Source organism: Simochromis diagramma, unplaced genomic scaffold (assembly GCF_900408965.1).
Source record: "Simochromis diagramma unplaced genomic scaffold, fSimDia1.1 OVJJ01000487.1, whole genome shotgun sequence".
In the NCBI taxonomy this organism is placed as follows: Eukaryota; Metazoa; Chordata; class Actinopteri; order Cichliformes; family Cichlidae; genus Simochromis; species Simochromis diagramma.
Genome location: NW_024387305.1, coordinates 7,337,107 through 7,350,761, shown reverse-complemented (window position 1 = coordinate 7,350,761; position 13,655 = coordinate 7,337,107). Strand labels below are relative to the sequence as shown.

The following is a 13,655-nucleotide window of genomic DNA, read 5'->3' as shown; positions in this document are numbered from 1 at the left end:
AGAAAAATCTGTCTGACAGAGACTAAGCATGCTTTGGAGGGAGACATGGAGAGACAAGAGGAGGGAAAGGGGGGAATACAGGAAGGGGGGGATCATGAAAGAAAGAAAAGAGATGGAGAAAGAGGGGGGGGGGGGGGTGAGGAGCCAGCTGTGCTAAATACCTGACTCTTTGCGTGGACCTTCCAAAGGTCAGGGTTGTGCTTGGGGCCTACGGCTTTAGTCATGCTGGGGTTCTCCTCAGCACTGCCGGCAGAAGGCATTCTCATAAAGAAAGGGGCCCTCCTTCCCCCTTTCCCTCTCTCCTTCTCACTCCCCCTCTAAAGCTCGTTCCCCCTCCCTCTTCTTCCCTCTTTCTTCCTTGTCCACCCCCTTCACTAGTGGAACAGGAATGCAACACAGCAGGAGAGAGTAAAAAGACAGAGAAAGAGAGAGACTTTAGAAAGGAAAGCAGGGGAGAGTTGGTAGAGGAGGGGCCCCAGACTGGATGATAGCGAGAGAGAGAAAGAGAGAGATAAAAGAGGGAGGGTATGGAGGAGAAAACACTCCAAGGAACAAGAGTGGAGTTTCAAAGTGGAAAAGAGCAGGAGTATGGCGAAAGAGTAGAGGGATAGCAGAGGAGAGTGAAAGAAGGGAAACGCTGGTGTTCATTCACACACAGCACGGCTGCTCATTTCACCCACTCCAACCATAACCACCCCCCAAAACTGAACGCTTGTATTTTAGGGAGGCAAAACATGAAAGAGAGAGTGATACTAGACGAGGCAAGAAAAAAGAGGACTTACAGCTCCATCTATTGCACTGTTGTCACATTCCTCAGGCCCCAAACTCTCAGTAAAGTGACTCAGAGATATCTGCAGAGAAAGACGGCAAGACAAAGTCCAAGCAGACGCAAATCATTTTTATAACTATGATATAACAAACAACAGCAGGAAACAGCAAATAAACACAACCCCCATACCCCAGGGGTGTCACCTCTTTTAACTGTATTGATTTGATATCTAGAGACATCACAATAACTCTAGGCAAATGTTTTCCTGGATCATTCACAGGTCCCACCGTCGAGGAGACCCCGCCAGCCCGTACTTTGTGAACTCTGGCTACATTTTTGCCCCTGCCACCAGTGCCAATGACAGCGAGATCTCCAGCGATGCCACAACAGATGATTCCATGTCGATGACAGACAGCAGTGTGTAAGTGTTTGCATTAAAAAAAAAAAAAATTGGAATCAAAACCCGATCAGTTTCATTTGAAACCCAGCTGGCTCTGGAGATGTAGCAGCTTCAAAAAGCTCATTTCCTTTCAACTCACAGTGGCCAAAGGTCTGGGAATTTTCTTATTTCCACCAGTATCTGAACGTGCCTGGTCCAGATTTCAGTCATCAACTTTCCAGGAAAAAGTGTAGGGGTGTGAAGAAAAATATTTGGCCTTGTACTTCAACAGAATCAGCTTTTCTTGGGGCCAGGGGACTGCACTGTTGCAAAATAATGGTCTGTAATTTATTTCAATTATCCTCTATGATTGACTCCAGGTAATTCTATTAATGTGCAGTTGTTGCTGTGGCCTCCAGGGAGATAACTCTGGGAAAGTCATTATGTCTGAAGACCTTTTGAAGTTTATTCTGATGTGTTACAGGCTGTAGAGAGGAGAGGAAAAAAATGAGAACGTCTTGATGTGGGTGGGGGTGTTGCCTCATTTTCCTCAAAGTTGATATGTATCCATCCCACCCACCCTTCTGCCACAACAGACTTGTTTTTTTATATTATCTAATCGCTTTTTCCCTTTGAAGAGCTGAAGGAGAGGGGGGAGGGAAATGGCCATTCGGGCCTCAAGACAAACTCATTGAAAAATGTTGGCACCAAATGAAAGAAGGCTTACTCACATGGTGGGTCGGTTTCCTGCCACTGGCCTCTGTGGCGTGCTGAGATCATGTGTCTGCGAGGCTTTCACAGGGGTTACTCATTTCTAGACCTTGGGACAAGACATAAGGAACCCCCCCGCCCCTCACGGCCAGGCAGGGACACCCCTGAAAAAAAATCACCTCCCAGCGCTTCACAGCTTCTCTCCTCCACTCTCCAGAGCCAATAGCAGGAGTGGTGAGGCTCGAAGTGCAAGGGAGTGAGAAAATAAAGTGCACGGAGTATAAAGGGCTTAACTGAATCGCTTTCAGCCTATTGTTAGGTGAGGGGAGCTTAGCGGGATAAGAGGGTGGCTGGCTGCTTTGAAAATGACTTGCACAACTGAATAGGAGATCCCCATAAAGTAAGGGCCCATGAAACCATGAAAGAGTATGTTTTCTCTTCTCCAACCTGGACAAAGCGCTCAGCCATCACATGGTTTGCTGGGGTGGGGACAGTTTGGATTGTTAAAAACATAGTTAGCGAGGGGGAAGTTGGCGAGCTTTGTTTGGGATGTTTTGCCTCTAATTTGGGGGTTCTTGTTAGCTCACGAGTTCCTCTGGGCTGTTGAGTTTTACTTTTGAAGAGTTTCCTGTGTTTCTTCCTGCGCCTTGAGGGATGATGGCTTGTAGTCTCAAGGGTGCAGTTTGTGAAGCATTGATTTTGGAAGCAGGCCCCTCTTACAAGAAGTTCGCTGGAACACAGGTGATATCGGCAGCCTGGCTTCACTGTCTGACTCTTCTTGACAATGTCACACTGAAAATCTTGCACAGAAATGCAAAAAATGTCTAATTGTTGAATAAGGATATGTGTCAAAGTCATCTCCTTTTAACAGTTCTTTACAAAGTCTTTGACATAGAGATCTTTCTGGTTCTTGTCCTGAGCTCTTGTCTCTCTCCGGCTCTCATTCGAGGGAACAATTTGATTGTGTGTCCTTTTATAGTGGTTAAAAGACACACTGCAAATTTGAATCTCATTTCCCAGATAAAGAACAAGAAGAGAAGGATTTGGAAGGGGGTGGAAGATGGGGTGGGAGGGGGATTTTTTTCTTCTCTTTTTGCTTATATCTTATTTATGGATTTACTTGGACGCTGGGGAATGCTGCAGCACCAACTTCAAACATTACCTTATCTTACAAACCAGCCTTTTGATGTTGCTGAGATCAGAGGCTCACAGCAGAGCGCTTGCCAAACGAAGATGGCAGCGGGTGCATATGTGCATGAGTGTGAGATTTCAAAGAGGCAGCAGAAAAAGTAGCGTTTGGGCTAGGTCAGGCACTTCTGAGCAGCCAAAACGGCCAAGATAATTGGCCCAGCTTAAGTGGCAACTGACTGGAAAAGCAGACAGAATGAAAAACGGAGAATGAGATTCCCAGAATAAATGCCTAATTGTCCCGAGACTTCTAGCATTCCTGGCTCTATCTTTATTTTCATGTTAATATATCACAGTTTTTGCTAGGCTGCTTTAGTCTGTTGTACTTTCTGACTCTTAACAAGTTGCTCAGTTTGGTGATAATTGTTTTGCTTTTTGAATAACCACAGTCAGGGCTGACACGAGCCAATGTAATCTTATCAGTGGGGCTCTTCTTTTGAAGCCTACAGTGAGATGTTTTGCATATCCCTGCCATTGTCCTGGTGTGTTTTGTTATGTGTTTTTTTTATTTGTCTTGGCTTCAAGGGATCCCTGGCCTTTTGATTTAGCAGTACTTTGCCCAGTGAGTGATTTCTGGGTGGTGTCAGTAACTTCCATGATGAGCTGCTGCCAAATGGCCCTCCTCCGCAAAGACGGGCTAATAGTGCTAATGCACCAGTGGTTAATGTAGAGGTAGCGTGACATGTGTGATGAGTATCGGCAAACTATCCAAAACCGGGTGGATGATTGTAGTCAGCGACTTCTAAATAAGGATATTTTGTGTGGTCTTCATTGTCTTTTATTAGTTAATGTAAATGTATGCCGTCTTTTTGTGTTACAGAGATGGAATCCCTCCTTACAAGCTGGGTACCAAGAAGCAGCTTCAGCGAGAGATGCACCGCAGCGTCAAGATCAATGGCCAGGTTACGCTACCCCACTTTCCAGTAAGTCCTACTTCCTTAAGTTTCGCTTCCTGTCTTAGTGTTTCTTTTTTTGTAATCTGGTGAACTCAAACTTTTACACAACTGACAGACAACTGGGTCCTAATCCCCTCAAGGAGTTGCACTTTATTTATGTATTTATTTTCAGAGCTCGCGTTGTGACAGAAGACTATATTTCGTTCCCTCGCTAGTTTCACATTAAAGGCGGCAGGGTTTGCCTATTACTTTGGTTCTTCTTCTACTGTTTCAAATCCCCCTTCTTCCCACATCTAGAGTCACTTCTCTGGGGCTGTTAATGTAAACGCTGTCACGTCTCTGTCACTGTAGGTCACAAAGCTGATAGTGTTGTATGTTTTCTGGAATAGTAATAACTGTACGGCTATTGAAACTACGATTTAAATTCCAGCACATGAATAGGAGACACATCACTATTCAGTTCCAGTGTTGCTGTATTCCCATCTTGTCCCATCAGTATTTGGGTCAGGTTGTGTGTGCTGATGAATTCAAGATATATTTTTTTTGACCTTCTGAAGTTGTGAAAAGGTTTAAGGAACTGGGTCAAAACAGATTGACACAGGTTAGCAGAGGCAAGAAAATAAATATTCAATTCTTTTGTCTTCATATCCAAACACAGGTGTGTGTTTGTGTGTGTGTTTGTGCATGCATTTGACAGTAATGCCCCCCCCCCCCCCACACACACACACGCACGCACTTTTCTCTCTTCCTCTCTGTCTTTTTTCTCTCTCAGTCTCTCTCTTTTCCTTTCCCACTTGCACTCCTTTAATGTCTCCCTCCTGATTTGGAGATGGCTCTGTCTCCCATGATGCACCAGCCCCAGGCAGCGGGGGCCCCGTGCAGGGCTGGCGCTCCTTTGCCAGCAGCTCCGCTTGCCTTTCTTCTTCTTCCCTTCATCGTGTTTACAAAGAGATGAGAGGAACAACAAAAAAAGAGTCAAAATCAAGAAAGCCAGTGTGCCAAATAACAAAAAAGTAAGAAAGGGAGAGAGAGAAGCCGGCGCATATAGTTAAAGAAAAAGGAGGATAATGTGACTAGAGTACCTCTGAGCTGCCCTGCATGCAGCCGGGAAATAAATTACTACTTCCCCTCAGATCTTCCCAGTATTTGACTCCTCTATCCTCTCCCTCCCTCTTTTCCCTCCTTCTCTGTCTCGCGCTCTCCCTCTCTCTCTCTGCCACCATTGCCACTTCACGAATGTACGTCTCAATCCTCTTCTTTTTTCTCACTGTTAATTTTGTCCCCTCTCCCTTTTCTTCCCCTCTCTCCTCGCTCTCGCTTCTCTGTCGATATCTGGCTTTTATTCGGAGATTTAAAGCTGCATGTCCCTCCCACCCCTAGTGTGCGTTTGATGTTTGACAAGGGCCCTTTGAAGTGTGCTGACTTCAGAGGCTGCCTAGCTGATGGCTTGGTCGGGCTACAGAGGGTGCAGGCAGGGGGCCTCCCCTCCGAGCGAGACCAACTGCTAACCCGCCATTGCTACCCCCTTCTCTCCCCCTCACCCAGCAGCCTGGCACTGCCAAGGGCACTGGGCATGAGAAGATCTAGGGAGGGATGGGCAGCGGAGAAGGTTCAGGTTAGCTCGAGGGCAAGGGCATGTGGATTAGGCCTTTGGAATAGTAGCAGGATTTTTGGAACAAGATAGGATTAGGGCAAGGGCAGTGGATTAATGCACCATATTGCATCCATCAGAAACACTAAGTCGTTACACTAGCACACACTCTAAAGTGTCCTCTTCTCTGTCTTGTGTACCCTGCAGAGGACACACCGGCTGCCTAAAGAGATGACCCCCGTTGAGCCCTCGGCCTTCGCTGCCCAACTCATCACCCGGCTGGAGAAGCTAAAGCGAGAGCAGGAGACTATGAGCTCACTGGAGGAGAGGCTGCAGCAGATCCAGGAGGTATGGATGCTCTCAAAAATGTTCTAAGTAGTCTGACACTTCCACTTACTTCCACTTACTGCTATTTGGAAATTGTATCTTGTATCCAAGTTAGCTCAGGCAGTGGTTCTGTGCTGCACTACAAAAGCCTTTACTCCAGTTTGAGCATGTTGAAGAATGGGGTACAGACCAAGGGATTTAAAGTCTGTCTTGGTTTAGTTGCTACTTCGCTTTTCCTCCATGTCCTCCCCCATTTCATCTGGAGGAACTTTCAAACTTATGTTTCTAGACACACTTGAAGTTCCTTCAAATAGTTAGTACTTAGTTACTCTCCAGTGGCACGTTTGCTGAATATGTGTAGTGCCAGTCTCTTTGTGCAGCGCAGGCACACTCTGCATTATAGATGAAGCGCACCCAAAGCCTGTTAGCGAAGATAACAGTACGGCAAAAAGGAAACTCAAATCAAGTTATCCAGGCGTTTGCTCTCCCTGACTTCAGAGAACGATAGATATAAGTTGGTGTAAGCTGAGACATGAATTTCTCTGCTGGCTGCATTTCCCACATGTGACTGCATGAATGTTTTGTCAATTGCTTTAAATTGTAAAAAATTCTCTTTTCATTGTCCAGGAAGAGGAAAGGGAGGAGGGCAATGACCTTATCAGCAGCACCTCCCTCCAACACCCCCTGCTCCCGTCTGCGAGCCAGTGTGAGGAAGATCCTCAAGCTATCCTAGACGAGCACCTTTCACGTGTCCTCAAGACACCTGGCTGCCAGTCACCAGGAGTGGTTCGCCACTCGCCACGCTCACGCTCGCCAGACCGGACGGGTGCTGTGGTGTCATCTGGCCACGGGCCCTTCTTTGGTGCTTATCCTGGGGCTTCTAAGGTGCTGATGACAGGCAGGCAGTCTACAAAGCACATCCACCACCACTACATTCACCATCACCACGCTGGGCCAAAGACCAAGGAGCAAATCGAGGCCGAGGCGGCTCAGCGTGTGCAGTGCCTCTGCCCTCAAGGGGGCGCCAATTACTCCGACTTCACACCTGCGTGAGTTTTACTTATAAGCCGTCCCTTAAATGTTTCCTGTGATGAGCTGCTCTTCCTCTGATGCTAATTTGCCTTCTTCCTCCAGTCGCTGCAGCACTTTGTCCAAACGGCCAGTGAAGGCCTCCGATGAGGGCGTGTCTTCACCACGCCTTCCTCTAGTTGCCACCGACCGCTCTCAGAATGTTTGGCAGTGGATCCTAGAGAGTGAGAGGCAGGGAAAGCACAAGCCACACAGGTAAGTGTCTGTTTGCACAAAATGATCTTTAGAAAAGTGCACTGAGTTCTCAGCTCAAGAGGCTGACCCTTTTTTTGTTTTAACAGCACTCAAGGCCTGAAGAAGTCCAACCCGCTCGACCCCAAGACCCTGCCTGGTCGAACCTCCTCATCTTGGGGTGGTGGTGGCATTGGCAACGGGGCTCACCTCCGTGGCCATCACCCAGGCCACCCTTTCATTCAGGACCCAGCAATGCCACCCCTACCCCCTCCCAACACCCTGGCACAGCTAGAAGAAGCCTGTCGCAGACTAGAAGAGGTTTCCAAGCCACCAAAACAAAGGTAGGAAACCTTGTAGACAAAACAGTTGTGCACTTGATTTGCTACAACACAACACTCTATAAATGAAGTCCAGTTTCTTTTCTTTGTATTTATACGAAGAATATTGATTTGTCATTAATCTTGTGATTTTCACAGACATTCAACTGGAGCCAGCAACCTTCAGAGAGACAGGAACCACCCGGCAGCTGTCTTCCCCACGGGAAGCAACTCTTTAGCCAGCCCTGGAGTCCAAGCAGACGAGTAAGAGCTCTTTTATTTGTACTTTTGCTAAATCCTTTGTTTCTAAAGCTCAGTCTTTATTACTTTCACAATTACTTTCTAGTTTTCCAAACACCATTACTCACTTATTTTGTCATTCTGTCATTTATGAGTTTTCACCCTCAGATTTTCATTCTCCTCTCTTCTTAGAGAGTCAGCTTTGCTTTGTCTTTGAACTCCTTTCTTAAAGAAAAATAGGATTAGATGTGACATTCTACCTCTCTCCCACATTGCCCAATAGCCCCTGGTTCTTCAAAATAATCAGCCCCCTTCATATATATGTCAGTGAATGTGGTGGATTTTTAAAGCCAACTGAAAACAACCAAGTTTTAAATCTTACAATTTTGATTTTGCATGTTCAGGTCTAAGGAGCTGGTGGTCACCTACTTTTTCTGTGGAGAGGAAATTCCTTATCGCAGCATGATGAAGACCCACTGCCTCACCCTGGGCCACTTCAAGGAACAGCTTAGCAAGAAAGGCAACTACCGGTAAGCATGCGCCACTGGAAAGTGCGCACAGATCACACTTGCAGATACATGCTCGGATGTGTTTAGCGTCACGACAGGGTTAGTCATCTGTGTTTGGATGGGCATTTGTTATTGTGCTTTTATGTGCTTGTCTGCTAAGTGGGAGTGTGAAATACTGGAGCCTGATAGTTGAAAAGAAACTGGGCTGATCCGCTGTATTCGAAGCTTACAAAAATCGGGGAGGGGAGCAGAGGGGATATTCTGCAGCAATTTTTTTTCTCACATCTGGTACTGATTTCCATGCTTAGGCAGCCTTAATAAATATGGCTTTGAAGCCTGGGCCATTTTATTTTGTGCACAAAGACCATTGCAAGGCCCTCAAATTCCTCCTCCACACTATTGCATCAGGCATTAGAATCAAATGCTGGAGGCACCTTCTTCTTCTAATGACAGTTAATGCAGGAGAAATACCTCCTGTTTGAAATGATGAGGGGAAATTCCTTCACATAGTGAAGACTTAAGGTAGTTTCAAAAGTAATAGACAGTTTTAAAGAAAATTCTGAATCAGGGGTTCCACAGTCCAGGAAGTTCAACCTTAATTTATCAAAAAAGTTGTTCCAGTGCCTCTGAAAACAAATGTAGCCTTGCATGCCCGTGACATCAACATCAGGTTTTAGTCACATCTGCTTGTTAGGCAAGACAGAAGAAGAAGAAGGCCTGCAAAACACAAGTCGTTGCACCCCTGCTATCCCATAACTCTTCAGCGAGCGAGTGAAAAGGGGGGGAGGTGGGGATGAAGCGTCTGGCTTCAATGGCAGCAGAATGTGTGGAGTTGGTTAATTTGGACATGGCAGCAGTACAGCTGAGAACAGTACGCCGCAGCTCTGCCAGACGATATTGGTGCCAGATGTTGTGAAGAGAGAAAAATCCTGCCACATAAAACATGTTCCAATGGAAAGACTCCTGTGTCTCTCTGTCTCACTCTCTGCAACAAAGTGATGACTTTGAACTATTTGTGAGTGAAAATGTAGCGTTTTCTTCTATTAATAATTTTAAAAAAGGGTAACACGCTTCGAGAGCTAGGAATGAAACAATGAATTAAACCAGAAAGTTAAATCAACAGAGGAAACGTGTGCATAAATGTCAGACGATTAAAGAAAACTATCGCTGCTGTCGCACCTCTGCACGCTGTAGTACAGTTTTAGGTTTTGCAGCTGTGATAAAGCGGGCCCCTCTCTCTTTTATTTGTGTGTAACAATCAACATGGAAAGTACGGCTGCATGTGTACATTTTTGTACGCCCCTCTGTACATGTGTTGTTTGAATGACTCTAAGCTGAGCTCATAAAACAGTGAGCCGTTTCCCCCTTTTTTCTCCTTTTTTATATTCTGAACACAGGCACACATGGGCAAAATGAGGCATTTTTCCATTACAAAGCTTATCATTATATCCCCTCCTGCTGATCTTTTCCTGGGTTTAAAGTAGAGAGGAGAAATCATTAGGAGCTCCAGGAGACTTCACAGTCACTGGAACCAAGCTATACCCTGTGAGTTATCTCTGCTTGAGAGAAGAAGAAGAGTGGGTTAGCTAGGTGACCCCTTGACCTCCAGGAGCCCGTCTGAGCAGTCGCCACCCTCCCTCCCCCTTCTAGGGTAAAGCCCCTCAGTCTCGGCACGCATCCAACCCATCACACCCACTCACCGAGCCAGGGAAGGCCTCCGCTCTGCTTCCCCCTGCTTTCTTCCCTTCCTGTTGCCTCTTTTTTCCTCTGTTCTCGGCTGGTGATCGGAAAGCTGCCCGAAGTGTGTGTGCGTGTGCGTAACAGGGAAACATAGTACGTGTGTGTTTACGTGCAGACAGCAGAGCGCAGTCTTGCAGTCACAAGCAGACTCTCGGGCACCTGAAATGTCAACCTGTGTGACAGAAATGCCCTTCATTTGACAGCCAGCCCAATTATAAGCCATGGAGACACAGAGAGGGAGGGAAGGCACTGAAGAAGAGAGAAAAAGAGAGAGAGAGAGGCTAGGGGGGGGGCTTAAGACAGCGTCTAATTAACCCTTCAACTTTAATAAGGCCTTACAGGACAGAAAGGCATTTGCAGAATGGCTAGCAGTCAGGATGAACAAGTGGATGAGCACACATAGATGAACACGCACACAAACAGGCTTTTTCTAGCAGCTTGAATTATCACAGGGAGTGTGTAAACGGAGGGTTCAACTCTGTTTGCGCAGCGGTGTGATGTGGAGTCAGGCTCTACCTTTGAAGTGAGCAGGGATGGCATTGAAGGCTATGACTAAGTTGTTTTGAGCAGGATCCATTTCTGGCTCTCAGAGTGTGTGTGTCTGTGTTTGATTTGGACTAAAGGGAGTTGTGCGCGAGCGTGTATATGTAAGTAGTCGTGTAGGTGCCTCAAAGCGCTTTAAAACGCGATGAAATACATCAGATGCATCCTGCTGCCACTCTGTCAGGTTTTGTTTGAGTTCTCACCTACGCTCCACGTTTTCTAATCACAAACCTCTCTTTTTTGTTTTTCCCTTCTCAGGTACTACTTCAAGAAGGCGAGTGATGAGTTTGAGTGCGGTGCAGTGTTCGAGGAGGTGTGGGAGGATGCCACTGTGTTGCCCATGTATGAGGGCAAGGTCCTGGGCAAGGTGGAGAGGATGGACTAAAGGCCACTTTGTGCCAACCAACTAATGCCCTTCCCCCCACCCAACCAAAAGCTAAATCACTTGAGCAAGAGACTGTAATTTACAAGAACACTCTGGACTCCTTTTTTTTGGTTTCTTTGTTTGTTTCTTTTTCTTAATATTAAGCTAAACAGAGTTAATATATCCAGCACAAGAGGAGCGATTGAAGGAAGACGAGCCAATGAAGTATGCCGAACACAGAGGAGGCGCTGCCCCTCCCCGACTTTCTCAGCCAATCAGCCTTAGAAACACAAGGGAATGACAGACCAATCCAAGGATGACGACGATGACCGGAGGCCAGTGGCGGGCGCGAGACCCCGCCTCTTCTTGAATATAACCACTGAAGATGTAGATGACTGTTGTCTTGTGATGTGTGACAGACTGATGGACTTGCAGGAGGTGAATGCGCAGCGCCACCGACCTGCTCTTAACATTACACTCCAACATCGTTACAAAAACGTCCATACGTGTGCATATACATACATGCATATATGTATATATACATGTATTATATATATAGATGCTTTTTGTCATGAGTTGAAAGTTTTTATTAAGTATTTATTGAAAATGACCTTCCCCCTGTTGTCCCCTCCCCCGAGTCTTCTTAAACCTGTGTTCCTCGCCCTCCCTTTTTTACAGCCAATGGGTAAGCTGCTTTGAATATTGGGAGAATACTGTGGTGATATAGTTTAGTGTTCTAAGTTACACAGAGGACGTGACGCTAGCCTAGCACTTCTTATAGCCTTGTAGCCACGTCTCTTAGCGGTGGTCTTGTCCGAGGCGCACTCCCTCCACTCTTTTAATGGTCAATCCCAGTCTTATATGCTGCTGATAGTTTATAATAAGCAAGTTTTTCACACTAGCATTTCCTCTCCCTCGTCCTCTCGGCCTCCCTCCCTCCCCCTCCTTTTCGCTTTGTCTCGATCGACAAAGTTCAATCTTTTTTGTTGTGCCTTTGTTTGTAAACCAGGCATTGCACAGGGATGGGGGGTAGAAACCGTTGTAGATTACACACAGAGACGAGACCCGGAGCACAAGTTGCACCACCTAATAATGGCAGTGTTTACAGCCCCCACACCAAAATGACTTGTGCTAACGAGAACCAGTTTGGGTCACCGAGAACGACTTCTTTGAGGAGTTCAGCTAGCGTGTCAAAAAAGACAAAAAAAAAAAGACAAAAAAAAGTGAACGTTGAAGAATTATGGCTCCAATATCTTTTGAATGTTGTTACAATAACACCGTATATAGCAGAGCTCCTGTATACATTGTAATTATGCATTCTGAAGTATGGATACCGACACATGTGATGCACACATACACAAACAAAACACGTACAAACACACGATCGCTGGTGTTTTATGAGTACAGCACCTGTGCCTACATGGATGCCATACCATGTGCTACCCTGTTTCAGGGTTTTAATATATATCCCTTGGTTTTCAGAAGGGTTTTATGTTGAAAAGATATTTTTATGCTTTTAATATCCTGTAATCATGTTTTGGTGTTTTGTTTTTACACCACAGCCTTTTTTTTTGTTTTGGTTCATTCTATCTAAACTGTAAATTATACATTATATAAAGAGTTTCATTTAAAGATTTACATGGACCTATAATTATTGTAATTATTGAGAGATGTAGCCTTTATTAAAGTTTTATATTTTTCAAATGAAAACTGATGTGCTTGGAACTGCTTCTTTCCTGACTCAGAATAACTTATTTTTATTGCTGCGCTGTGAAAATGACTTATTTTCACAGCGTAGCCATATTTTTCAGACAGTTATTTAGACATGATACAAGTTGACTGGAGTGTTTTGTCCACTTAAAGAAAATTACAGTGCTACAGTCGGTCTGGGACATGTGGTAATGCATAAACAGGGGCTGTTTTTACACATGAACCTCGGACAGTGTGAAGGGAATTAGGTCGGGACATTGTCCAAGTTGCTCTTTCTCACGTGTAGCGCACAGCAGGAGAGCGTCTGCTTCTGATGCGGACTATACTATTTCTAGTCAAGTATACTACTAGAAATACTCTGTGGTTTTTTTTGTTTTGCTGGTGTTTTTTTCTCAGTGTGTGCTGCCTGAGTAAAACGTGCAGGAGGCAGCACGTTGCGGGCCTTGTCGTTCGATAAGAAGTCAGTTACCTGCTCTGTTCTCACATGGCCTTTGTACCTGAAAGCTGGCAGGTCAAAGAACATGTAATAGGCATTCCCATTGACTCAGACATTTAGCAATCTCTCAAAGAGATGAAAATGGCCATATTTACATAGCTTAGACACCGGGCTTCTTGAAGCTGTGCTCATCGAAAAACTCAAAACTGAGTAACTCGGCACCTTCACGTTTTTAAATTATCGTATAGTTTACCATTTCTACCCCAGAGACCCCTTCACAGAAACCAGGCAGTAACTGTTAAGAAAGTGAAACCACTCCAAGAGTTCTACTGTAAATAAAACGGGTGTAGAATTTGTTGTGCTTCATTTCGGTTGAATTACATTTTAGCATTGTTGCAGTCGAGGGTTGTGAGAACTGGTTAACATCAGCGTTCGGTTCAAAGTTCCCCCACGCCCAAAGGTCTTTATTTTGGCCTCACAGACATGAAACCGTCATCAACTGAGTTTCTAGATGTTTTTGAGGTGACAAGGTCAAAAGGTAGCCTTAGGCTCAAGGTTTTAAAATCGCCCTACAGGGTGTTTGAGTCACCTTGTAGTTTAACACTTAACAGATTCTAGTCAGAGACCTTTGTTGCGTGTCATAGCTCTGCATGTGAGGTCAGGTCAAATGTC

At 45.5% G+C, this 13,655-nt stretch overlaps 1 protein-coding gene across 7 annotated transcripts in view; it reads left to right on the top strand.

Moving 5' to 3' along the window:
* LOC120716856 (axin-2-like) overlaps positions 1-12,049 on the top strand; it is an 86,560-nt gene extending 74,511 nt beyond the window's left edge. For all 7 annotated transcript variants that reach the window (XM_040004514.1, XM_040004515.1, XM_040004513.1 and 4 more), the window contains 9 exons: positions 1,050-1,190; positions 3,868-3,970; positions 5,742-5,882; positions 6,489-6,910; positions 6,996-7,145; positions 7,232-7,465; positions 7,601-7,705; positions 8,086-8,211; positions 10,732-12,049. In XM_040004514.1, the coding sequence (XP_039860448.1) occupies positions 1,050-1,190; positions 3,868-3,970; positions 5,742-5,882; positions 6,489-6,910; positions 6,996-7,145; positions 7,232-7,465; positions 7,601-7,705; positions 8,086-8,211; positions 10,732-10,858 (1,549 nt within the window). In that variant the 3' untranslated portion in view covers positions 10,859-12,049. The remainder of the gene's footprint in view (positions 1-1,049; positions 1,191-3,867; positions 3,971-5,741; positions 5,883-6,488; positions 6,911-6,995; positions 7,146-7,231; positions 7,466-7,600; positions 7,706-8,085; positions 8,212-10,731) is intronic.
* The last annotated feature ends 1,606 nt before the right edge of the window (positions 12,050-13,655 follow it).